Here is a 26,469-nt window from a genome sequence, read left to right as displayed (position 1 = left end):
TATTACAATGTTTCCAAGCTGGCTTATTCAGCCATGCAAGGGAGCCTAATGCTGGTCAGCAGAAGTGATTGGCACACCCAAGTAGTTACAGGCGAGTCATGGGCATTTTACAACCACATAGGGGAAACGGTGTCAGTGTGGCAATGGTGTCAGGGAAGTGGTAGCGATGGGACTGTGATGGGTTCGGCAGCACCCCTCCACAAGTGTCCATTTCTCATGTGGTCCTTTGGGAAAATTAATTGTTCACCCTTACTCTAGGTCAGGGGTTCTCAACCTTTATAATGCCGCAACCCCTTAATAATGCTGTGTCCCCCAACCATAAGTCTAGCGCCAATTCTCCCAACAGAGTTTTAAGCTGATTGGCAGGAAGGTCTGAGGGACACCCCCACTGTAAACGCCTGATTGGTCGGATTGTAAAAATATGTTCCAAGGCACCAGAATAGAAACTTTAGTTCCTAACACCATGGGGAATTTGTCTTTTCCCATAGTGAAATGGCTGTTCGACCCCCAAAGGGGTTCTGACCCTCAAGTTGAGAACCACTGCTCTAGACAGAAGCCTATTTTCAAGGCCTGTCCCTTGGAATTTCTCTAGGCCTTGGGCTGCTTCCAAGTGGCTATTCAGCAATGCGAAGGAGCCTGAAGATGGTCTGTAGATGTGATTGGCACACAGGGAAATTGCAGCCTAGGGAAATTGCAGCCCAGGCCTACACTTCCCTTCCTGTGACCCAAGGAGCTTGCAGGACTTGGCCTGCTCTTCTCCCAGCTCCAGTGCTCAGTAAGCACCCAAATTAACTTTCAGTTTTTGCAGAAGAGCCCAACTGATGTGAGGCAATGTGAATCTGTTTTCTGACAGAGGCTTCCTGCCTCCTGGTAACCTTCTACAAGGAAGTAGTTTTTCTCTCATGAGCTCCTTTATAAGGAGGCTCCACAAATCAACGAAGCCTCCTTAAAAAGGGGGACCTTTCTCCTAAAACAGTAGTAGTAACTCTATTTTTGGTAATCATGACAGGAATATAAAATCGATTAAAATAAGCTTTTTACCTTTCATAATCCAATAACTGAAAACATAGCAATGAAAACAGTATCTTTACAAAATACCAAATCTAAACTCTAGAACATGAAATTAATATTATGGTATATTATTTTCAAAAAAAGAATTCGTTATCAGAGATAACACTATTTTTACATAAATATATCTCACTCTTTAGAAATAATTTAAATAACACGTTTGCCTTTTATGAACTATACCTATGAAGGAATATGTGTGATGCTATTATTAGGGTACACACGGTTTTCTTATATAGGCAAAAGGTTAAATTTTATCAGAATCCCCACAAAAGGCATCAGTTAGAGGAAAAAAAGAGATGGTTTTAACATTTACATGATTTAAATTTTCTATCGTTGTATTCAAAACTCTGAAGTCTTCTCTCCATAACTGAAGATTTTTAACTTTGTATTTTTGGGATATAACACAGTCAAATGGTAAAAGGCTGCTACGATTTTTTTTTGGAAAAAGTAAATCCAGGATGGGAGTCTCAAATTCAAGTTATCCTAGAGTATTCATGTCATTGGCTGGTCATTGTACTTCTGCTTGACTCAAAAGATTCTGTTTTGAAAACATTCTTAAACTCTACTTTTCCATTGGCTGGCTGTGTTTTTTTCAATAAAGACGGCATCTAAAGAAGGAAAAGATAACAGAATTAAGGATTGTGAAAACTGGTGGGGAAATTAGCGTTGTGTTTAAGTAAGCAAAAGGAATGCCGCCATTTGGGTTCTTTAACCCTCTGTGCATTTGCAAAGCATTCTGTGCATGCACAGAGGATAAACGAATCCAAATGGCAGTGTGTGGGTGGAGCCTCGCACTCCCTTCACGACCAGTTCTCTGAAGACCGACAAAGACGAGCGAACTGGGAGCATTTTCATCCCTGTACCTCCGGAACCGCTTGCTACCGCATGAATCCCAGCGGCCGATAAGGTCCCACAGAGTTGACCTTCTCCAGGTCCCGTCGACTAAACAATGTCATCTGGCGGGCCCCAGGGGAAGAGCCTTCTCTGTGGTGGCCCTGGCCCTCTGGAATCAACTCCCCCCGGAGATTAGAACTGCTGCCACCCTCCTTGTCTTCCGTAAACTACTTAAGACCCACCTATACTGCCAGGCATGGGGGAACTGAGACACCTTTCCCCCAGGCTTATTATAATTTATGTTTGGTATGTATGTGCTGTTTGGTTTTTAATTATGATAGGGTTTTTAGGTTTTTTTAATATTAGATTTGTGCCAGTATAATATTGTTTTTATCGTTGTTGTGAGCCGCCCCGAGTCTTCGGAGTGGGGCGGCATACAAATCTAATAAATTATTATTATTATTTTCATCCCTGCCTGTGACAGAGAGTGACCAGGCCAAAATCACCCAATAGGCTTTTATGCTAAAGGTGGATTTGAATCTGGGTCTCCTTGGCACTAATCCAATATCTTAGCCATTACAAAAATTGGATCTCATGTACTTAAAAATCAAATTCTCCAGCAAGTTACATGGCAAATTAAGCCTTTTACATACAACAGATACAGGAGAATGGTTCTCTTCCCAGGCCAACACAAAAAAAATCAGATTACAATTGTCCTCTATAATCTCAGAATGCAGAATCTGATCAAATATTAGAAAAATATTATACGATACTCATGATTCAAACAGAGTTTTGTTGACGGCTTTAGTCCCGATCTACCTGTATATGAGAATTAAGCTAAAATGTTGGGGAGGAATGAGGTAGCTTGATGTAGTAATAGTGAAAGCATACTTACTGGTGGAAACATTGATGGTTCAAGATGCCGTCCAAGAAATGTAAGCAGGCGCCGCCAAATTAAGCCACTGCCTAGGAACATAATTCCTGTCACCAGCCAAAACATTCCATGGTTCTATGATGGTAAGAGCATACAATGAGTAATTCCCACCTCAGACCATTCATTAGCTGCAATTTTTAAAGTGACCCTTAACTGAGGATATCATATTTATTTACCCAGAAGTAGCAATTAAACATCAGTCCCATAGGAATGACATGGAAAGTGAACATAAAATGGATCCTTTTCTCCCCATTGGGGTTTATTAAACAAAGACAAGGGATTTAAGCTTACTCTTTTTTCTTCATTTACTCCACTGGACCTTGCAGAAACTTTTTCTGCCCTTTAAAGAGGATTGGCTAAAGAAGACAGCTTTTGTTCAGATATGGTTACGATCACTAGTGCAGCTTTCACCAAGTTGAATTGGCAGCCTTTTGATGTAACCTGACTAAAACAAGTATGGCTGCTATTCATCTCATAAAGAAAAAAATACTTGAGAATAAATAGTCTGAAACAATGCTCTCATGATTATTCTATTGTCAAGTTCTAATAACCAGTCAATGCAATTAAAAGCAGCCTTTTTGGCTTCACTGGAATATTTTACTAAAATATCTAGCAATGTTGTTTTCAGTATTGTTTCTCACCTCTTCAAATGACGATTCCAAATTCATACCAAAGGCTACTCCTATCAATCCAAAAAGCGAGATTGAAAAAGTACCCATCGTCAGCTGCAAGTTCAATCTCATCATAACGTTACGGTGGCTAAAAAGATAAAATATAACTCTGCTAAATTGAAGGATTCAATGTGGACGTTAATATTTGCTTTATAGATGCAAACAAGTTTAGAGAAGATGCTCTTTCTTACTTGCTTCTAGGAGTAGCAATCCAGTCTATAGCCAGTTTTTTTTTTTAAAAAAAAACACCACTAGCCACCATCAGTTACAGTGGGGGGGGGGGAGTATTTAGTCAGACACCAATTGTGCAAGACCATGAGAAAATACATCCAGAAAATCACATTGTCTGATTTTTAATGAATTTATTTCCAAATTAAAGAAGAGGTTACAGGTCTATGAGAGCCAGAAATCTTGCTTGTTTGTAGGTGACCAAATACTTATTTTCCACCATAATTTGCAAAGAAATTCGTTAAAAATCAGACAATGTGATTTCCTGGATGTGTTTTCTCATGTTGTCTCTCATGGTTGAGGTCTACCTATGATGTCAATTACAGGCCTCTCTCATATTTTTCAGTGGGAGAACTTGCACAATTGGTGTCTGACTAAATACTCCCCCCCCCCCCCCCCCCAACTGTACATACTTTAGCCCAGTGATTTTCAACCTTTTTTGAGCCATGGCACCTTTTTTACATTTACAAAATCCTGGGGCACACCACTAACCAAAATAACATTTACCTCCAGTCCTGACCAGGATTAGAAATCGGGACCATGGGAAAGAGTAGCAGCTTCAACTACTCGCCGCGGCCACACAATGACAAGTGTGCGACAGCCCAAGCGGGGACCTCCTGGGTGTGGATGAGAGGCGGCCTGCTATTGGTTCATCGCTAGTGGTTGGGATGAATCCTAGAAAGTGATTGGTCAGTGAGCGTTCCCTGTGCCTCCCCTCTTCCTGTCGCTAATAGCTGGAGGGATTGTGAGGGGAATGTTTATGTTCGGATGGAGGCGGCTGGCGGCGGGCCGGATAAATGGCCTCTATGGGCCGTAGTTTGAGGACCCATGTTTAATTTCCCCACGGCACACCTGCCCATGTCTCACGGCACACTAGTGTGCTGCGGCACACTGGTTGAAAAACACTGCTTTAGCCCAACCTATGATACCATCCAGTGGTGGGTTCCTACCAGTGTGGTCCAGAGTCTCACATCTGTAGGAACCCACTGATGATGCAATTTTTGGTGATCCCCCCCCCCCGGTGTCTCAGTGTCAGAAGGAGCCCTCCTGCCCTCCCTCGTCTTAATGCCAACCTTTATTCTTCATCTGAAGCATAGCTGAGAATCTCCTCCTCAGGAGACACCAGAAAAAAATCAGGACCGCATCGGTAGGAACCCACCAAGGATACCATGCTATTTCATGCTACTGTTATTATTTATTATTATTTATTAGATTTGTATGCCACCCCTCTCCGTAGACTCAGGGCGGCTTACAGCAATGATAAAGACAATATATAACGACAAATCTAATAGTTAGAATCTAAAATAACAATAATACATTTAAAACGTCTAAAAAACAAGAAACCTCAAAATATATAGAACAAAAGCATATCATACACAAAGAACTACATAGGCAGGGGGAGATGTTTCAGTTCCCCCACGCCTGACGACAGAGATGGGTTTTAAGGCGTTTACGAAAGGCAAGGAGGGTGGGGGCAGTTTTAATCTCTGGAGGGAGCTGATTCCAGAGGATCGGAGCCGCCACAGAGAAGGCTCTTCCTCTGGGTCCTGCCAAACGACATTGTTTAGTTGACGGGACCTGGAGGAGACCAACTCTGTGGGATCCCTCTGTGGGATTCGTGCGGCAGAAGGCTCTAGAACAGAGTTTTTCAAGCTTCGCACCTTTAAGACTTCAACTCCCAGAAGTCCTCAGTCCATACATCTTTGCTAGATTTGAAAAACACTGTCCCAGAAGGCCCTAGCTTGCCCTTTTGGCCACCCCGCTGTCCCTGTTGTCTCCAGCTGACCTTCACCTCTGCTGAAGAGGTGAGTCTAGCCAAAAAGCCGTTGTTCCTCCCTGACACTCCCCTGAAACCCGAGAGGCCTACAAAAAGGTCAGCAGCTGCCACAGCAAGCACTTTGTGGCAAGAGAAAGAAGATGGAGAAGGGGGCAGGAGTGGCCAGAGTGCAGAGTATCCAAAAGGGCAGAGATGGAGGGTGGGTGGCATAGCCTGTAGTTAAAAATGTAAGTAGGTTGCCAGGCACCCAAATTGTGATCATGTGATCACAGGGGTGATCACATGCAATAGGTGTAAGGCTGGATGTGAGGCTCAGCCATAACTACCATTCCTTCAATGCCACTGAATTAATGGAACGGCTATGCAACTAATTAAAGATACTGTATATGTGAAGACCTGACTAACACAAGCCTAACTTTGTGGAAATTTGGATGCTGACTTTTTTGAACACGTACAAAAATGGCAGATGGGCACAATGTTAATGACAAACTGACATACATGCTGGTTAACTTGCTTACAAAGTTTTCTACAGTTACAAAGGTTAGTTGAAGTAGCCAGAATAGCTTACAATTAGGTGGATTTCATTACTGACAGAAATCCACCAGTCTATCTCTAGAACCATCAGTTTAAATCAAAAAGTTAATTCATGAAAACCAAAACAGGCTTTGTTAAGTTAGCACTAACAATGAAATGTGCATAGCAATATAATTTATTAAAATAACCAAATAATTTACGGAAGTGCAAAATGAATTTATTCATTTCATCTGAGATAAAGCTTTATAAACAAAACTATTTTTAATTGAAATATCAAATGAGTTTTAAATAGTATATGTTAAATTGTTCCACACAACTAACCTGCCTAGGTTGATAAAGATAATACTTTCAGAATCATCAATCAGTATTTTAAGTTCCCGGGTTTCATTCATAAGATTTTCTGCCTGCCTGTAGTAATTTTCCAATAGCAGTTCCATCTCCTCCACATGGTCAATTCCAGACAGACTTGCTTCACTGTGAACAATAACCATAAGACCCATTGCAAAGCCATTGAGATAGTACAAGGCAATAAAATAGTAAATGAAAATTCACATTCTATTTAGTGCTTTTTAACTGTTTAAAATCACTGTCACTTGAATGACATCTACTGTGAATGTAATATTTAGAATATTTTGCAATTAGGATGAATCATACATTGGATCTGCAACACTGTCATTCATCTGCCTCTAAGCATATTCAAATTGAGGCTTCCACTTATGGCAGAAAAAATATTTTTCTATCCAGGCAATGAAACACTACAGATTTATTGTAGCAAAATCTAACAAACTCCTGATTAACTTGTTTACCCAACGGATCATATTCTGTGGGTTTTATATGTCAAAATATTTTTAAAGTGGCATTTTCAAACTGGCCTTATCAATAATCCATGTGGAATACAGGCCTGTAATCAAATTTACCGTGGGCCTTTTTAAGGATTATACATTATCTTTACTCAGAAAACAAATGGATCAACATATCTTTAATAAGAAGCATTGAAATGGTACAATTATGTGGTAAACATTATGGATAACAGTACTACATTGGAATAAATCTAATATCCTGTGTAGTGGTGAGAAAGTAGCTAATCAGGCAAAACAAAACTCCGACTTCTTTCTTACTTTGATATTGAGAAAATCCTGTTATGTACGAATGATTATCTCCTATTGTACAGCTCAAATAAAAGAGGATATTAAGAAAAGGTTGAAAATACCCTATGAGATGATGGAGAAGAATGTGTAAAATGAATATAGCTTTATGGCTTGAACACATTTTCCAAGTATTTATTTATTTATTATTTTATTTATTATTTCGATTTCTAGGCTGCCCTTCTCCATAGACTCAGGACGGCTTACAAATCAGGGATAAATACAAAAAGGAAGAAGCATTTGTTGTATTTATTCCATTTATGTGTTTTGAACAAATTGATGTGAATGATAATTTTTAATGGATGGTAAAACACCCAGGATTTTTCTGTAAAACTCTGGTTTTTATATGAAAATGGTGGTTTTAATGGCAATAAAAGCATTATGTTTTGTTACAATGACTCATATCCTTATCAACCCGACTTAGACTTCTACAACTCGTTCTGCATGGGACTACCTTTGAAGTTTGTTTGAAGTCTGCAGCTCATCCTGAGCACAGCAATTCATGTCCTCACTGATATTCATTGGTGGGAGCTTGTTACACCAGTACTGTTGGCTCTGCACTGGTTTCTAACAGGCTTCTTGGTGCAGGGTTTAAAGTCCTGGAATTAACCTCCCAGCCCTAGAACCATGATGGCGAATCTACAGCACGTGTACTACAGATGGCACACAGAGTTCTCTCGGAGGGCATGTGAGCCGTTGCCCAGCTCAGCTCCATCGTGCTTGTACGTGCCTCCTGCTGGCCAGCTGATTTTCAGGTATCTGCCGCAAACAGGGCACATGTATAAGGCATGCATATACACGGGGAGAAGGGGAGGTCGTATGCACATGCACAGGAAGAGTGCAGGATGTGTGTGGTGCCCCCGCGCAGCCTGTTTTTGATCCCAGAACGCTGTAGGGAGGCTTGCTCGGCCAAAAACAGGGTATGGAGGGGTGCAGTGTCCCTACCGCAGCCCATTTTTGATCCCAGGAGGCTGCAGGAAGGCCTGCTAGGCCCAAAATGGGGAGGGGGGTAGTCATGTGCTCATTTATGGGGGAGTGCGGTGGTCACACAAAAATGCGCAGGGGAGCTCGGGGGGGGGACGGACGGACGGGACATAATTTCAGCATGCAAGAAAAAGGTTAGCCATCAATGCCCTAGAGGTTTCCTCAGTTGCGGGTTATCTGCTGGATCTCATTTTTTCCCAATGGAAGTGGCCCAGCCATTTTGATCTCATTGGGAGAATTTATTAGCAGTTCTCTTACTTTAGCAAACTGTGGGGGGCAAAACTCAACAGAACTGCTTTTCTGAAGCTGCATCAGTTCTTTCGAATGGCTTCAGGTGCATCTCCAGTTGGCTCCTATCCTTTAAAACTAATCTGACTTTGATTCCATCTTAATTTGGCTATATTCTGGTTAATATTATTTTATACTTTCATTAATTGCTGGACCTTTCATTTTTATTTATTGCAGTTTTGCAACTGTAAGATATATGGATGTCTATTAGAGTTACGAAAGGTTGAGTATTTGTCACTACTATATTATTTGATTTTATTGCCCTTATATTTTCTCATCTTTTAATTTTTTACTTCATTTTTCTTGAACCTTTTTTGTTTTATGACTTGCTAGTTTTACAGCATTCAGCCTTTTTAATTACAGAGTCTGGGATGAATTATCTGAATGGTATTCAGGGTCTTACGTTTTTTTAATATTCCATTTGTACTCAAGAAAATCAGTTAAATGTTTTTTTAAAATAATGCAACCAAACCTAATACACCATGTGACAGAATTCTATTGCTAAGTACTATAGTTAATCAAACAGATTTTGACGAGCCCAATGAAATGCATTTGTCAGCCTTCATATTTTACAGAAACCACATTATTTTCAAGGTCACAAGTCATTAAATAGTAGCAAAGTAATTGTCAGGCAATTGTCAATTGGTTTCTGATAAAACAGCGTTTAATCTGCAGTTGTTTGTGCAGTGGAAAATAAGGTATTTGGAAACTTGATCAAATGTTTGAAATGAAATATGGACCATCCAAAACAACATACTTACAATACTTCTGGATCTGTCCATTTAGTCAGACATAGTTCTTCCATGACTTCTTTGTCATCTAGGATTTCCAATATCACCTCTTTGAAAACTTTAAGGTCAGTTTCTAATTCGGACAAACTGAAAAATAAAAGCGTAAGAAACCTATAGCAAAACATGCCATATTTCTCAAATTAACAAATATTTCTCTGAAGATCTGTTTGTACACATGAGCCTGCTGTTAAGACTTATTTCTGGGTCAAGTCAAAATCCAAAGTACAAGTCATTCTTGAAATCTCTTCACAGCTGAGCAATAATGTGGATCATTTATGCTTAAAGAAATGTTCACTATCCATAAACATTTACAGCAGCTTCGTGTTATATGAAGCCATTGAAATAAGAATATGTCACCTGGTTTAACAGATACAAAAATATATTTCATTTAATAGGTAATGAAATTGCTACTTTATCTTTGTCTTTATAGGTCAGTTGGGATTTGTAAGAATCTGGTCACCTCTCTAATGTAACAGAAAAGGCTATGCGATAATAGCTACGATAGCTATACAACTATTAGATTAATATTTTTAAAATTACATTAATGCAGCACTTAATCAAATTGCTCTATTTAATTTTAAAAATGACTATTATCTGATTGTCTGCTATTGTTAATTTTTAGTTTTTAAAGGCAGCAAAACATTTCTCTTGGTCATGCTTATAGATTAGTAATATAAAAATTAAAACAGAAATTTGGGTAGTTTATTTTTAGACTAAGCTCAAACAACTCATCTGTTTCAGTAATAATTTACACTGTCTTATTCCCACAACCATGGGATGTCAAACTGTTAAATCAAAAAAGATATTAACTGCATCAAGTAGAACTGAACAAATCAATTCAGCATTCAAGATAACAATCTGCAGTGCTTTTACCCCCTGCCTAATATTTGATTTAAGCAATTTGTTGTAATAAGTAGTGTAGTTGTTATATAATTCAAGAAACTGGCTTACTGCAACTTACAAAAACAAGGTAATTGAAGAGAGTGAAGGTAGAGTTGCTTACCTTTTTCCATTTTGCAGTAAGATATGGACTTTACTCCTATCCAGGGACAAAAGCTTAGGATCCACTAAAGCATTCAGAGTTTCAAGAATCTGAGGCTGCAGATGGCTAAATTTGCCATTCAGGTAGCCGATCTAGATAACAACATGATCCTTCATAAGAATTAAAATAATTCTTTTAGAATGCCTTCTAAAAAGTCCTTGAGTCCAGCAAAACAGACACATAATCTTGAATTCATAACAAAAGTTGTCAATGCAAGCGGAAATATATGCAGAATACCCTTCCACTAGAAATAAACCTATACCAACCTTATCATTATATGGTGATGCAGGGTGAGGTCTTTTATTATTCCTCATTACTACTGATTTAAATAATGTTTAATGTTATTATGACATTGTATTGGATATGTATGTAATAACTGTGGTATATATCAAATTTACACTGCATAAAATAAGGGATTTTAAAAAAAATCTAGAATATCTTCATTCATTCATTCATTAATTTGTTTATATTAATTAATTAATTAATTAATTAATTTGTATGCCACCCCTCTCCGAAGACTCAGTCAGCCCTTTTCACTTTCCTTGCAGGGAAATCACAATTTAGAATAGATTCTTTATCGGTCAAGTGTGATTGCACACACAAGAAATTTGTCTTTGGTGCATATGTTCTCAGTCTACATAAAAGAAAATATACATTTGTCAAGAATCATGAGATACAACACTTAATGACTGTCACAGGGATTAAATAAGCAATCAGGAAACAATCAATATTAATAAAAATCTTAAGGATACAAGCTACAAGTTAGAGTCATACAGTCATTAGTGAGAGGAAATGGGTGCTAGGAATTATGAGAAAAAACTAGTAATAATAGTAGTATAGATCAGTGTTTCCCCAACCTTGGCAACTCGAAGATATTTGGACTTCAACTTCCAGAATTCCCCAGCCAGCATTTGCTGGCTGGAGAATTCTGGGACTTGAAGTCCAAATATCTTCAAGTTGCCAAGCTTGGGAAACACTGGTATAGACAGTGTTGATGGAATTATTTGTTTAGCGGAGTGATGGCGTTTGAGGAAAAACTATTCTTGTGTCTAGTTGTCTTGGTGTGCAGTGCTCTATAGCGACTTTTTGAGGGTAGGAGTTGAAACAGCTTATGTCCAGGAATGCAAGGGGGAACACAATATAACTCCAAATAAATCAAACTTCTGTGAAATCAAACTGCCCACTTAGGAAGCATCACTGATTGACAATCAATTTCACATGCTGTTGTGCACATTCAACTTTGTACAGAACATAATATTTCATTCATTCAGATCTAGGATGTGTTATCTGAGTGTTCCCTTTATTTATTTTTTTGAGCAGTGTGTGTATAGTGTATTTCTTTACATTAATTACAGATGTTTTCATGAAACTAGCTCAGAAACACAATTTTAAGTAGCAATAGCAATAGCAATAGCGCTTAGACTTACATACCGCTTTACAGTGCTTTGTTACAGCCCTTTCTAAGGTGTTTATAGAGCCAACATATTAGCCGCAACAATCTGGGTCCTCATTTTACCTACCTCGGAAGGACGGAAGGCTGAGTCAACCTTGAGCTGGTGAGATCTGAACTGACAAATTGCAGGCAACTGGCAATCAGCAGGAGTAGCCTACAGTACTGCATGGTAACCACTGCACCATGGTGGCTCATACACACACACAAAGAAGAATAAGGATGGCCATTTGAAGTAACTTATAGAAAAGGACTGCCTTTTAGCATCTCATACAAGTAGTCCTCAAGTTATAACTATTCATTTAGTGACCATTTGAAAATATGACAGTGCTGAAAAAAGTGACTGACAACTGTTTTTCACACTTAAGATCATTGCAGCATCCCTGTGATCACAAAATCAAAATTTGGATGCTTAGCAACTGACTTGTATGATGGTTGCTTGTGTGATCACTTTTTATAACTTTCTGACAAGCCGAATCAATGGGGAAGCCAGATTCACTTTATATATATCATATTTATTAGATTTGTATGTCGTCCCTCTCCGAAGACTCGGGGCGGCATACAAATCGTGTTCCTAACTTAAGCAACTGCAGTGATTCATTTAACAATTGTGTATAGAAAGGTCAAAAAATGGGGCAAAATTCACTTAACTGTCTCACTTAGCAATGGAAACTTTGGGGGGTTTTGTGGTCGTAAGTCAAGGACCATCTATATTTATCTGCCTCCTTCAACAAATGATGAGAGGAGTTAGAAGAAAGAGAGAGGAGGAAAGACAAGAGAGAAGAGAGTTAGGAGAGAAGGTAGGGAGAGAAGTAGGAAAGAGAAGGAGAGAGGGAGAAGTAGGTTTAGAAAGAGGAAAGGGAAGAAAGAAGGCAGGACTGTATGAAATAGAAAGATGGCGAAAAAGCAAACTTGAACTAATAAAGCAATAAGATAAATACAGAATATATTTGTAAAGATTTTGTAAAAGAATGAAATGAGAAATGAGATGATGTATGGTAATAAAAACAAAAAACTTTAATGTAAACAAATGATTATAATCACTGACGGGTAGCAGCCGATGCTTCCAGGTACACAGCTCCGGTAGGAAAATCCCGGATGTGTGCGCAGCTGCATTCCCCCGATGCACCCCCTCGACGCAGGCGCGTCACACCCATCGGTTGCACACACGCCCATCAGCGTGAGATTTGGCTTCTGCGCATGAGCAGCCAGCCAAATCTCATGCGAGGACACGAGAGAGAGTGAGATTTGGGCTATTTTCGCCAATTTGTTGCTTCTGCGCATGCGCGGAAGCAAAAATATAGGCAAAAATAGCTGAAATTTTGCACAGAAGCCGAATCTTGCGCTGATGGGCGCGTTTGCAACTGTTGGGTGTGCACGCGCCTGCCATGGCCTCTGAAGGAGCTCCGATAACAGGTAAGAAGAGCGGCCCTTCACTGATTATAATGTTCTCAACTCAATGTACTCCATATATGTTGGACTTAAAAGTCTCGGATCTCTTGGGAATTTGGAGTTTACCATGTCTAGAGAGGCTCCAGCTGGGAAAGGTCGCAACAATCACTCTCTGCACAGCATAAGCATGCTCACCCAATACTGCAGCATGGCTTCTATAGCTCTGAATTCAAAAGGCAAAGAATATGTAACTAGTTGACCTTCTCCAGCTAGCTGAGATGCCAGTTCTTGGAACAGCCATTTTTCCAGGTTTGTATTGCGATAGTCTAGGATTAGAAGATACTCTGGTGTGACCACGGCCTTCAAAAACTAAAAAAAATCAAGAGAAGAGAATTAGCCAACACTCAATACTTTCTTCAGTTGTTACACTAATACTGTCTAACTACATTCCCGAACAGACTTGTCTAACATATAATAAATAATAATAATAATAATAATAATAATAATAATAATAATAATAAATAATAATAATAATAATTTATTAGATTTGTATGTCGCCCCTCTCCGCAGACTTAGGTTGTTCTCGGCTATGTGTGATTGATTACTCAGACTCCCCAGATTTCGAAAGGGTTTCCTCCAAAGCAAATAGGTGTCATTCTGGGCTGTTTCAGTGGTGGTGCTTTATATGACTTGTGTGTTTTTTTCTTTATTGCCACGGTCCTGAACTTCAAGCTATCTCCTATTTTTATTTTGTTTCTACTTTTTGTGAGTTTTGCTCATTCAACTTTAGTTACTATTTTTTATTGTACCGATTCCATCTCCCCCCCTCCGGAGTTCTCCCCATCACATACTCTCTGAAGTAGATTAAGCAAAAAAAGACTGTCTCAAGATTTTCTACCAGGCTCCTTGATAAAATAAAATTATGAGCCTCAGTTTCTTTGAAACGATCTATCGGCTCATCTCTACTGCGCTCTTCCTCTCCCATCACGTTTTGCCATTTTAAGTGGTACAATTCAACTTTAAGAATTGGCTCCTGAGTTTGCTTCATCTCATCTCATCTCCCAATCCAGGGGTAGGCAAAGTTGGATCTTCTATGACTTGTGGACTTCAGCTCCCAGAATTCCTGAGCTAATCATGCTAGCTCAGGAATTCTGGGAGTTGAAGTCCACATGTCATGGAAGAGCCAACTTTGCCTACCCCAGTCCCAATCCAATCTTTTCTTAAACACTTGCACTGCACAAACTAAAAGGCAAAAACTCCTGTTACTGATTATATGCAAGGTGTTTTGGAAGACTTTGGGGAGAAGGAAGATCGTGCAGAATGCAGCTGCGAGAGCAGTCATGGGCTTCCCTAGGTATGCCCATGTTACTCCAACACTCAGCAGTCTGCATTGGTTGCCGATCAATTTCCAGTCACAATTCAAAGTGTTGGTTATGACCTTTAAAGCCCTTCATGGCATTGGACCAGAATATCTCCGAGACCGCCTCCTGCCGCACGAATCCCAGCGACCGATTAGGTCCCACAGAATGGGCCTTTTCCGGGTCCCATCAACTAAACAATGTCGGTTGGCGGGCCCCAGGGGAAGAGCCTTCTCTGTGGCGGCCCCGACTCTCTGGAACCAGCTCCCCCCAGATATTAGAACTGCCCCTACCCTCCTTGCCTTTCGTAAACTCCTTAAAACCCACCTTTGTCGTCAGGCATGGGGGAACTGAAATATCTCCCCTGGGCCTATACAATTTATGTATGGTATGCTTGTATGTATGTCTGTTTAATAATGGGGTTTTTAAAATATCTTAAATTGTAAATTATTAGATTTGTTATAAACTGTTTTTATTGTGTTGTGAGCCGCCCCGAGTCTACGGAGAGGGGTGGCATACAAATCTAATAAACATAAACACACAAACACAAGTAAGCAATGTTTTACTTATCAGTAAATATAAAGGAAAATAAATACGTTACTTCTATTTGCCATGCGTAAAAATTTCAGAAGTTTTCCAAATAACTAAAAGCTGTTTTCATATATTTTTCTTACCTCCATTCTCATAATAATTTTGTTGTTCCTGGGTGTTATATTTACTTGATGTTGAAACCGTAGATCTCGTGCTTGAAGGCTTAGTTCTTGAAATAATTCTGTTTTCTTTCTTTCTGCCCCAAAAAGAAAGTAGAGAAATATGAAATGAAAATGTAGACCACTTGAGACAAGCAGATAATTTCTCAAAGTATTCACTTCAACAAATACAATAATCATCTGAAGTTTAACAGAAAGTATTAACAATTGATGATAAACTGCCAAAAACTATTAATGCTGCAATTATCTATTTAAAATTTTTAACATGGCTATAAAATATTATTCTTGAATTTATAAGTAAAAAATAACTGTACATACCATAGGAGGTAACATTGCCTTCTTTATCAAATTTCATCTAAAAGGAAGAAACGGGAAATTTTTAAACAATAGCACTTTCTGAAATTAAATAAAATTTGACCTATCTAATATGGGTAGTATTTCCACTATTCATAAGTATCACATATAATTAAGATAGATTTCTATTTAATTTTATATACAGTGGTACCTCGGTTCTCGACCACAATCCGTTCCAGAAGTGTGGTTGAGAACCGATTTGGTTGAGAACCGAATTAATTTATCCCATAGGAAATAATGGAAATGGATTTAATTGGTTCCCAGCCCATTGACTTGCTGGGAACCAATTAAATCTACAGTATTTCCTCTATTTCCTATGGGATAAGGATCTGAGGGGACGGGGTGAGAGGGAATGGGAGTCGGAATCCCGACACGCCCCTCCTGGCCGCCCTCTTAACAGCCTCCTAGTCTCTACCTTGTAACTGCTCCAAGCTGCAGGAAGGGTAGGGCTGGCTGCAATACCGGCAGTTTTGGGGGGCTCCTTTCCTCAGCGGTTCAGTTCGGTACCTCCAGGCAGCTGCACCAACTTTTTCCTTCCCGGCAGCGACGGCTCCGGCGGCTTACCTTCATCACATGACGTTCCTGACGCTGCTCCTCCTCGTAGGGAAGCCGCCGGAGCCGCCACCGCCGGGAAGGAAAAAGTTGGTGCAGCTGCCTGGAGGTACTGAACTGAACCGCTGAGGAAAGGAGCCCCCCGAAGCTGCCGGTATTGCAGCCAGCCCTACCCTTCCTGCAGCTTGGAGCAGTTACAAGGTAGAGACTGGGAGGCTGTTAAGAGGGCGGCCAGGAGGGGTGTGTCGGGATTCTGACTCCCATTCCCTCTGACCTCGTCCCCTCAGATCTTACATTTCGGATAGTAAACAAAATTTTCTGTTAGTATCCGAATTTTTGTTTGGATACCAAAGCAAATTTTTGCAGAAAATTTTGTTTGAAATCCGAAATGTATGAAAACCGAGGCGTTTGAGAACCGAGGTACCACTGTATTCAGAAATAGAGCAATAATTGTAAAATGAATAAATAAAATGAATTTTACAATTCATGTAATGAAGAATGTTTGAAAAATACAGTTTTCTGCTATGGGTTAGAATGGTAAATGTGGACATTATTTTATAAACTAAGACGTCCAAACCAAAACTAGCATAATGGTTAACAGTATGAGAATAAGTCAATTGTGTGAAAGTTTTATTGCAGCTTAGTGCCAGCGTTCCAATTAGCATCCGAGAAATAAACCAGAGTCCAAACCTTGGCCTTCTATCAAGTTCTAATTTATTAACAGAGCCATGTTGGTTATGAACTGTAATCAACCCAATACTAACTTTTCCTACAGTTATCTACCACTCGTCCCCACACCCAAAAGTTCATCACATGAACCACCCCGATTCTCTCAATGTCTACGATCCTCTCCTGTACTTCTGGCCGGTGCTGAACAAAGGATGACCTTGAATCTCTGGGAATAATTTATTTATTATTTATTTATTAATTGGATTTGTATGCTGCCCCTCTCCGAGGACTTGGGGCGTCTCACATATACTAGCCACAATTTGTTGTGGCTAGAATTTTTCCCTCTCATGCAACCACCCCATCCCCAATTCCTACAGTACTATTCTACTTGTGGCAGGCCAAAGCCTCTAACGCAAAATGATGACTTCGGCCTGATATTTAATTCTAAAAATGAAACTACTCAAGGGATTGGACTTCAGCTCCCATTATCCGTAGCCAGCAGAGATTACCCCAAATTTCATGACTAGGAAATAAATTGTGTTTAGATCTGTCTCTTAATTCATTTATTGACAATTGATAAATACAGGCACATACTTTCTCCTCTCTGCCCCAATGCCAGATTTATTATTTTAGCCCTTCCAACTTTTGCAATATTTTCTTTTTCTATCCTGCCTGCAACCCAATGTTGTAAACGAACCCTGCATTTCATCGGTCACTTTCCATCTCTATTCCTACAGCATCCCCCACCCTGCCTCTATATAGCGTAAGTCGTCCTTCATCTGGGCTTTCTACATCATGGTCTTGCAGAGGAATACTTACCACTGAAAACACTGGTGCCACACTGGCTAAAGTAGCCTGAGCCACCTCTGTATTGTAGTGCTGAGAAGGAGCATCTAAAGTGAATAGAGAGAAGCAGAGGAGAAACACTAATAATAATGAGTAGCTACTTGAAGAATCAGCAGGACAGTTTTTCAGCAATAAATACCATCCACCTTGGGGAAAAATGTCAGAGAATAAAATGTAATCTTCCCCCAGCTCAATTCCTTATAGACAAGAGGAATAAAGTACACTAGTTTTATTGGCAACAAGATAGAAGTGGTGGACTTGGTCTTCTTAGATGTTGTTCAAATTCTAACTTTAGGCTACATCCATGATAATCCCTGAATATCTCCCATCCAAGCACTAACCAGACCCACCCTACTTAGCTCCCCAAACCCAGGCAGGCTATGTCACAGAATACAGATAATCTATTTTTGGCACAATCAGCAATTGTATAGTATTAGCACTTTAACTTACAAATCTATTAGTGATCAAAACTTCCAAAGGTCTTGTTGACAAAGTAGATTAAGATGCTCTCAGAAAGCAAAAGTTTGGTGATTTCTAATGAATTCTTCCAGGAGACAGCGGAAGACAAGAAATAATTGTCCTCGGAGAGGGGCGGCATATAAATCCAATAAATAAACAAATTAATTCGAGAGTGCAAAAATCTCATTCTCTTCAAGGTATTCATCTTCAAAATTGCCCTCAAACTGTCCAGAGATTGAGACAAAGTTAAGAAAATGAGCTCCCGATATTACAGCAAATTTGTAATGCTTTAAGCCAAAGGAATGCTTTGAGAAATCGTAATAATTTATATACAGACACATAATTTCTACTGAACATGGATGATAGGTCTTTCTGCATTAAAAGCTGAAGAGTTTACTCATCCTTAAGTCAGCATTAAAATGAACTGGTGTGTTCAATCTGAATCTTGACTCTACTGTCCTGTTCTAATCACTGTAAACACTTCCTTCTTTCCAAGGTAATGTCTGATAAACTCCAGATTTTACATGTTAGTTTTTCTTAAGATAATGCCGAAACAAGGTGTGTATTTGGGGTGTGGGACGCTAAATTATGTCCATGACTCAAACCTGTTTCGGTCTTCGGTTAGCAATGAGATGATGGGAACTGAGCCCCTTCTGTTCCCAAAAAGACATGATTGGCCTCTGGCTAGCTACAATTGGGCTCTTTTTCATTTGCATTTTCTGTACAACATGGATTATTTTGATGATATAGCATGCTGAAAAATGTTTGCAGTAATATTCAGCCTGTGGTGGCAATTTTAATTCAAAATGTCATCTCAGAAGGGAGGAAGAGAGAAATGGTATTTTGCTTGCCACCTTTTATCCTGATACTCATTTTAAGGTCAAATTAGAGCCTCCATTTGGTTGCATTTAAATAATAACAACAAGAACAAACAACAGAGTTGGAAGGGACCTTGGAGGTCTTCTAGTCCAACCCCCTGCTTAGGCAGGAAACCCTACATTACTTCAGACAAATGGTTGTCCAACATCTTCTCAAAAACGTCCAGTGTTGGAGCATTCACAACTTCTAGAGGCAAAGCTGTTCCACTGATCAATTGTTCTAACTGTCAGGAAATTTCTCCTTAGTTCTAAGTTCTCTGGACTTAATCGGAAGTAAAGAAGTAAAGAAACAGTGCGAGTTATAGAATATCCCACTGGTTTTGTACAGCTTGCTTGATCTGTTAGGATTGGGGCACTCTGCATTCCACCGATTAAACAATGCCATCTGTCTAGATTCTGGAAACATTTCTGTAGTAGCACTTGCACTCTGGAATGAAATTCCACCCCAAATGGCTCTCTACTGTTATTTCAAAGACCACCAAAGACCTGGCTCTTTGCCCAGGTCTTTGGCTAGGCTGATTAATGTCTCTGTCATCAATTTTTTTGTATACCTCTCTTGATTTGTTTTCTTTGTCATTGTTCTTTTGCTTTGTGTTGTTTTTGTGTGTTGATTTTTGTTCTTATATGTTTTTAACCGTAAACTATCTAGAGTTGCTGGGAAGCAGGTGGTATATAAATTTAGTATGTTATTACAGTAATATTTATGTGCTAAGGGATTCAACCTGACTTTTAAATTAACATTAGAACAATACATGGCTCTCTGAGTTTAGCTGTTTGCTTGCAAATGATTCATTACACAACTACATACCATCATCTGTACATTACCAAACTCAGAGAGCACCATGGCACCCACAGTTCAAGCCTGAGTAACATCCAAAAGGTGTTTTTTCAGGAGGTAATTGAGGTCTGAATAGAGTGTAAAACACTTTTAGGATAACCACAACTGGTTTGACTGAGAATCTTCATAGACCCAGAGTAACATCTAATCTCTTCTATTGGGATGTTTAACTATTTACTTTGAATGTTGTTGGTAACCATCCATTCTTGCTTAATTTATTTGGTTTTGTAAAGCAAATGGGTTGTAGTTATATTATAGGAGTATCATAAATTCCTAAAAATTACACAATTTGTTCTGCATGCTCAAAATATGACTGGTACTAAAAGTAAAATAACAATATTTATTTTTATTATTTATTTATTATTTGGATTTGTATGCCGCCCCTCTCCGAAAACTCGGGGCGGCTCACAACAAGTGAAAAAAGACAATCCAATATATCTCTTGGAAAATATTTAGACAGGATAAGAAAGGCATTCCAAAGAAGTACTTTCACATAAAGTATATAAGACACAATTAATCCGAAACGTCTCAGTTCGAAACAGCTGGATACACATACAACATGCATTTTCTTGTTAGATTCTGAGTAGAATAGCAGCATTAGGTAGAAATGATCTTTTTGGTTTTTCTGTATCCAGGCTGTTATGAACTCTGCAATGGAAAAACACAAGTTTCTTTATCTTCCATGCCTCCTCCAGGGCCAATAACAACATTGCAAAAAAAAAAAAAAAAAAAGGCACTGGACATATCTTGAAAATGATGCACACTCAATGGAATTTCCTTAGGTAGTTAAAAAATAATAATTGGAAGAGCTTGAATTATGAGACTTGAAGGCCACTTCATGTGTCAAGTTAAAACAAGCTGTTCCTGGTGCTTTCTGTTCTCATTAATAAAAATCATCCAGATATTAGTTGCAGATGTACTTGGGATTAGCTCCATATCAGCCCACACTTTGCAACCAGGAAAATGTTTATCATTACATTATAAATTAAGCCAAATACGTACAGGTAGTCCTTGACATATGACCACAATTGAGCCCAACACTTTTGTGGTTGAGACTTTTGTTAAGAGTTTTGCCCCATTTTACGATCTTTCTTGAATCAGTTAAGTAAATCACTCAGTTGATAAGTTAGTAAGACAGTTGTTAAGTGAATTTGGTTTGCCCATTGACTTTATTTATTGGATTTGTATGACCCCCCTCTCCGGAGACTTTGCTTATCAGAAGGTTGTAAAAGAAGATCACATGACCTTGAGACACTGCAACTGTTATAAATGAAGCAGTTCCAAAGCATCCAAATTTCAATCACATGACCACGGGGATGCTTCAATGATCATAACTGAAAAAATGGTCATAGGTCTTTTTTCACTGCCATTGCAACTTTGGTCACTAAATGAACTGTTGTATACTTTCAACATACTTAGCTTAGCAATGGTTGAAAACCCCCATTGTTTAAGTTTCATTCATCACATTATGCCACACCATCACTCAAGAACTATTAGGGACTCAAATTGATCCAAACTCTAAATCTGAAAGGACTGACAATCCATTCAGCTGCTCAAAATACGCACTGCAGTTTACAATAATTCATTTAGTGACCATTCAAAGTTATAACGGAACTGAGTTTTTCAGTTACAACCTTTGTAGCAGTCCCATGATCACCTTATCAAAATTCAGATGCCTGACAACTGGTTCCTATTTATGACTATTGCTATGTCTCAAGGTCATATGATCACTATATTCGAGACCAGCTCCTACTCATACTTCCCAGCAACCGATCAGGGCCCACAGGGTCAGTCTTCTCCAGGTCCTGTCAGCTAAACAGTGTCAGCTGGTGGGCCCACTGGGGAGGGCCTTCTCTGTGCCTGCTCTGGCTCTTTGGAACCAGCTATCTCCTGAGATCCGGACTATCCCCACCCTACTGGCCTTTGAAAAGCCATATAGACCTGGCTTTTCCGGCAGGCCTGGAGTATGCATGGTTTTTCTTAACTATTTTAATTGCTTGACTGTTGGTTTTAGACTGTTTCAAACTGTTTTTAGGAGTTTTTATGTTATATACTGCTCAAAAAAATAAAGGAAACACTCAAATAACACATCCTAGATCTGAATGAATGAAATATGCTCATTGAATACTTTGTTCTGTACAAAGTTGAATGTGCACAACAGCATGTGAAACTGATTGTCAATCAGTGTTGCTTCCTACGTGGACAGTTTGATTTCACAGAAGTTTGATTCACTTGGAGTTATATTGTGTTGTTTAAGTGTTCCCTTTATTTTTTTGAACAGTGCATTTTATTTGTATTTGGATGTGAATCGTCCAGAGTCCTTCCGGAGTTGGGCGGCATATAAATCCAAACAAACAAACAAACAAACAAACAAACAAACAAACAAACAAACAAACAAACAACCTTTTGGCAAGCAAAGTCAACAGAGAAGCCAGATTCACTTCACAACCAGGTTACTAACTGATCACCTTCAGTGATTCACTTAACAAACCTGGCAAAGAAAGGTTGTAAAATGGGGCAAAACTCGCTTAACAAATGTATCACTTAACAACATACATTTTTGGTTCAATTGTGGTTTTAAATTGAACACTACCTGTACAATACTCAGTAAACCTTTTCTTTTTCCTGAGTAGAAGGAAGTTTCAGGGTTGGTAAATCTCTCTCTCTCTCTCTGTGTGTGGGGGAATCCAACGCCTCAAAGATGCAATTTATTGGAGTACTGTGTACAGTTCTGGTCACCTCACCTTAAGGATATAATGGAACTGGAAAAGGTGCAAAAAAGGGCAACAAGTATGAAGGGAATGAAGAGCACCTCCCTTATGAAACCAGGTTGCAATGCCTTGCTCTCCTCAGCCTTGAAGGACGGCGTTTAAGGGGTGACTTGATCGAAGTGTATAAAATCATGCATGGGATAGAAAAGGTGGATAGAGAAAAATTATTTTCCCTATTACACAATACTAGGACCAGGGGGCACTCCCTAAAGCTCTTAGGTAAGAAAGTAAGGACAAATAAAGGGAAATATTTCTTCACCCAGAGGGTCGTCGGTTTATGGAATTCACTTCCAGAAGAGGTCGTGACAGCTGTCAGCCCTGATAGCTTCAAGGCAGGATTAGACAGATTCATGGATGCCAAGTGTATCGGTGGTTATTGAAACGGATGTCCATGTGCCACCTCTATGCTGCTTGAGGCAGGCAGGATTCTCTTGAGTACCAGAATTAAGACGCCTTAAACAAGATCTAAGTATTGCCCACAAGATCATATGCTGCAATGTCCTGCCTGTCGGCGACTACTTCAGCTCCACCACAACAACACAAGAGCACACAACAGATTTAAACTTAATATTAACCGCTCCAAACTTGACTGTAAAAAATATGACTTCAGTAACCGAGTTGTGGAAGCATGGAACTCATTACTGGACTCCAGTGTCATCCCCAAACCCCCAACACTTTACCCTTGGATTATCCACGGTTGACCAATCCAGATTCCTAAGAGGTCAGCAAGAGGCGAGTACAAGTGCACTAGAGCAGAGATCCCCAACCGCCGGTCCGTGGACCGGCACCGGGCCGTTGGGGGTTTTCAGCCGGTCCGCGGCGCCAGGGCCCCCTTGGCCTTTCCGCACCACCAGCGGCGCTCCCCCTGCCAGCCAGCCAAGCCCCGCGCCCCGCCGGAACCGGCTCCTCGCTCTCCCCCCGCCGCCCGCCGCGTTTGCAGGAGGTGGGGAGGGTCGGGCGGCCCGCCAAGTCCAGGAGGGACGCCGCTGCCCCCCCTTCCCTCTCTCCGCCCGCCGCTGCGCCTCCTTGACGCCGAGAGGAAATGCCGGCAAAGGCTTTTCTCAGCGGAGGTCTTCAATGTCGGGGGCGCACGGGCGGTTGCACGCGCTCCCTATCTCCCTGCTAGCCCACTCAGAGTATTCAAAATAAGAAAAACCTTTGCCGGCGAAGGCTTTTCTTATTTTGAATATTCCGAGTGGGCTAGCAGGGAGATAGGGAGCGCGTGCAACTGCCTGTGCGCCCCCGACATTGAATATCACCTTCGCCGGCCCCACCTCTCCTGCAAACCCCCTTGCTGAGAGCCCGGGGCGAAAGTGCTCTCGCAAAGGTGAGGCGGGCAGGGCGTGCGCGCGTCACCGCTGAGAAGAACGGAGAACGAGAGTGAGTGATAGCAACAGACAGCAAGATAGAGAGAAAGTGAGAAAGAGAGAGTGAGAGAAAGGGGGGAGAAAGGGATAGCAAGAGAGAGAACAAGAGAGAGAAAGAGTGTGAGAAAGAAAACAAGAAAGAGTGAGAGAGAGAGAAAGCAAAAGAGACAGAAATAAAACAAGAGAGAGAAAGTGAGAAGAAGAGAGAGAAAGAGGGGGAGAGAGAGAGAAAGAGAGGGAGAGGGAGAAAGAGAGAGGGAGAGGGGGGAGAGATAGCAAGAGAGGGAGAGAGAGAAAGAGAGAGGGAAAGGGGGGAGAGATAGCAAGAGAGGGAGAGAGAGAAAGAGAGAGGGAAAGGGGAGAGAGGGGGGAGAGAAAGAGAGAGGGAGAGAGAGAGGAGATAAAGGAAGAGGAGAGAGAGAAAGGAAGAGAAAGAAAGAAAGAGGGATAGAAAGAGAGAGAGAGTGAGAGATGCTCAGTGAGCCTTTCTTTGAAGTTGCCTTTCTTTCTTTCTTTCTCTTTCTTGCTTTCTTTCTTGCTTTTTCTTTCTCTCTTTTACCTTCCCTTCCTCTATTTCTTCTTTTCTTTCTCCTTCCTACCTTCTTCCCTTACTCTCCCCTTTCATAAGTTTCCTTGCTTCCTTCCTCTGTTCCTGTCCCTTCCCCCTTCTTTCTTTCTTTCCTTCCTTCCTTTCCTCCCTCCATTTCTTGCTTTCCTTTTCCTTCCTCCCTTCTTTCCTCCCTCATTCCCTTCTTTCACTCCTTCCTCTCTTACTCTCCCCTTTCACACCTTTCCTTGCTTCCTTTGCACCCTTCTTCTGTTCCTGTCCCTTCCCTCTTTCCTTCCTTCCCACCGTCCATTCATTCACCCATTCCTCTCTTGATCGCCCCTTTTACGGCGCCGCTGACAGCTAGCTCCCCCCCCCCCCCCCCACCGGGCCATGGAAAACTGGTCTAGCTTAAAGCCGGTCCCTGGTGCAAAAAAGGTTGGGGACCTCTGCACTAGAGTGCCTTCCGTCCCCTGTCCTATTGCTCTCCTATATCTCCTATACCTTTCTTCTATTCCTACCGTATATCTCTTCTTCTATTATTTCATTGATATGTTCTATTCCTATAACTTCTCTTCTATTCTTTCTTAGATATCTCCTCTATAACCTTCAACATGTATTTTACTATGTGTATACCCACTAAAACCCTCATTGTGTATTGGACAAAATCAATAAATCAATAATAAATAAATGTATTGGGGGTCAAGGGAAAGGGAGGGTTTTGCCTTCTCTTTCTACTCAAGATCCCCATGGACAATTGGTGGGCCACTTGTGTGACACAGAATGCTGGACTCCATGGGCTTCGGCCTGATTCAGCATGGCTCTTCTTACGTTCAAAGTTGTAGAACTTTTTTTTTTTTTTTAAATCCTCGCTGGGGAACTTTGTACCACTTTGAGGATCTCCAACGGTTCAAATCGTTATTCCTACCCGGGTGCAGAGATTTCTGCTGGAGTGTACAGGACCTAGGCCGGGCCACTGTGCCTCTCCTCTGGCCAATAAACCCGTTGTGATTTATTCCCACAAAGGCCGCGCAGACGAACACAATGACGCCCGCGGGCGCGCGACTTACATGCGTAAAGTAAGGTCTGTCCGCCACTTCTGCGCCGCCGGCATTTTTCGGATCCGCACCCCAGCGGCGCCCCACCCGCGGCGTTTGGCAAGCCCCACGAGCTCCCTCCCAGGAACGGACCGTAGCGGCGGCGGCTGCAGCTGCAGCAAAGCCGCCTGCCAAAGAAACAGTGCACGCCAGGCCGCAGCCGGTGCCTCAAAAGGCGGACGCATTCCATGGCTGCCGCCCGCTCCGAGGCCTTTTGCGCCTCCAAAACGCGCAGCTTCCGCCACCGACCGACGTAGACGGGGCGGAGTTGCAGCTCCGCTCCACTCCGGAGGAGGAGCCCGTCCGCTTCGGCCTGCGGCGGCTGGAGACAATGAGAAACCGGGAATACCGCAAACGCGAGATAAACGCAGCGCTTTGAGCATGTAAATAAAAGTTGAGGCACGGCCGGATGTTGAATACATCGTCATTTAAGGCTGAGCGGAATAATTTTTTGGGGTGGTGGTGGGACGCGTTAAGAATAAACGGAAAAAAGAAAAAAGGTCCCCCTCCCCGTGGACTTGCCGATTGCTAATTATTAACCTACCCAAACTGGGTATCTCAACATTTCTTTTTTTTATTAAAAGTTTTTTTTAAATTTTTAAATAAATAAAATATTTTTATTTATATTTTATTTATAAATATTATAATTGATAGTATTTTTATATACGTTATGTAAAAACATAACATGCGTAATTTTGAAACCTTGAATAAATTATATACTGCTCAAAAAAATAAAGGGCACACTCAACACATCCTAGTTCTGAATGAATGAAATATGCTCATTGAATACTGTGTACATTGTTCTGTACAAGGTTAAATGTGCTGACAACAAATTGAAATTGTCAATCAGTGTTGCTTCCTAAGTGGACAGTTTAATTTCACAGA

General features: G+C 40.7%; 1 protein-coding gene across 3 annotated transcripts; it reads right to left on the bottom strand.

The window, feature by feature from the left end:
* Positions 1–1,019: 1,019 nt before the first annotated feature.
* Positions 1,020–26,001, bottom strand: MRS2 (magnesium transporter MRS2). 3 transcript variants are annotated; one of them, XM_070747366.1, is made up of 11 exons: positions 25,558–26,001; positions 17,601–17,707; positions 15,525–15,561; positions 15,171–15,283; positions 13,334–13,507; positions 10,258–10,388; positions 9,225–9,341; positions 6,368–6,520; positions 3,478–3,595; positions 2,798–2,911; positions 1,020–1,676 (listed from the first exon to the last, which is right to left on the bottom strand). In XM_070747366.1, the coding sequence occupies exons 1-11, from the start codon at positions 25,772–25,774 to the stop codon at positions 1,566–1,568; spliced, it is 1,392 nt and encodes a 463-aa protein (XP_070603467.1). In that variant the 5' UTR covers positions 25,775–26,001; the 3' UTR covers positions 1,020–1,565. The 3 variants fall into 3 exon arrangements, with proteins under 3 accessions (XP_070603467.1, XP_070603468.1, XP_070603469.1); XM_070747367.1 differs by having other exon boundaries at positions 17,601–17,674; positions 25,558–25,843; XM_070747368.1 differs by lacking the exon at positions 25,558–26,001 and adding an exon at positions 18,078–18,258 and having other exon boundaries at positions 17,601–17,674.
* Between the last annotated feature and the right edge of the window lie 468 nt (positions 26,002–26,469).

The sequence above is a fragment of the Erythrolamprus reginae genome, chromosome 3 (assembly GCF_031021105.1).
Source record: "Erythrolamprus reginae isolate rEryReg1 chromosome 3, rEryReg1.hap1, whole genome shotgun sequence".
Classification (NCBI taxonomy): domain Eukaryota; kingdom Metazoa; phylum Chordata; class Lepidosauria; order Squamata; family Dipsadidae; genus Erythrolamprus; species Erythrolamprus reginae.
Note: the sequence above shows the minus strand (reverse complement) of the source record. Positions and strands in the feature narration are given on the sequence as shown.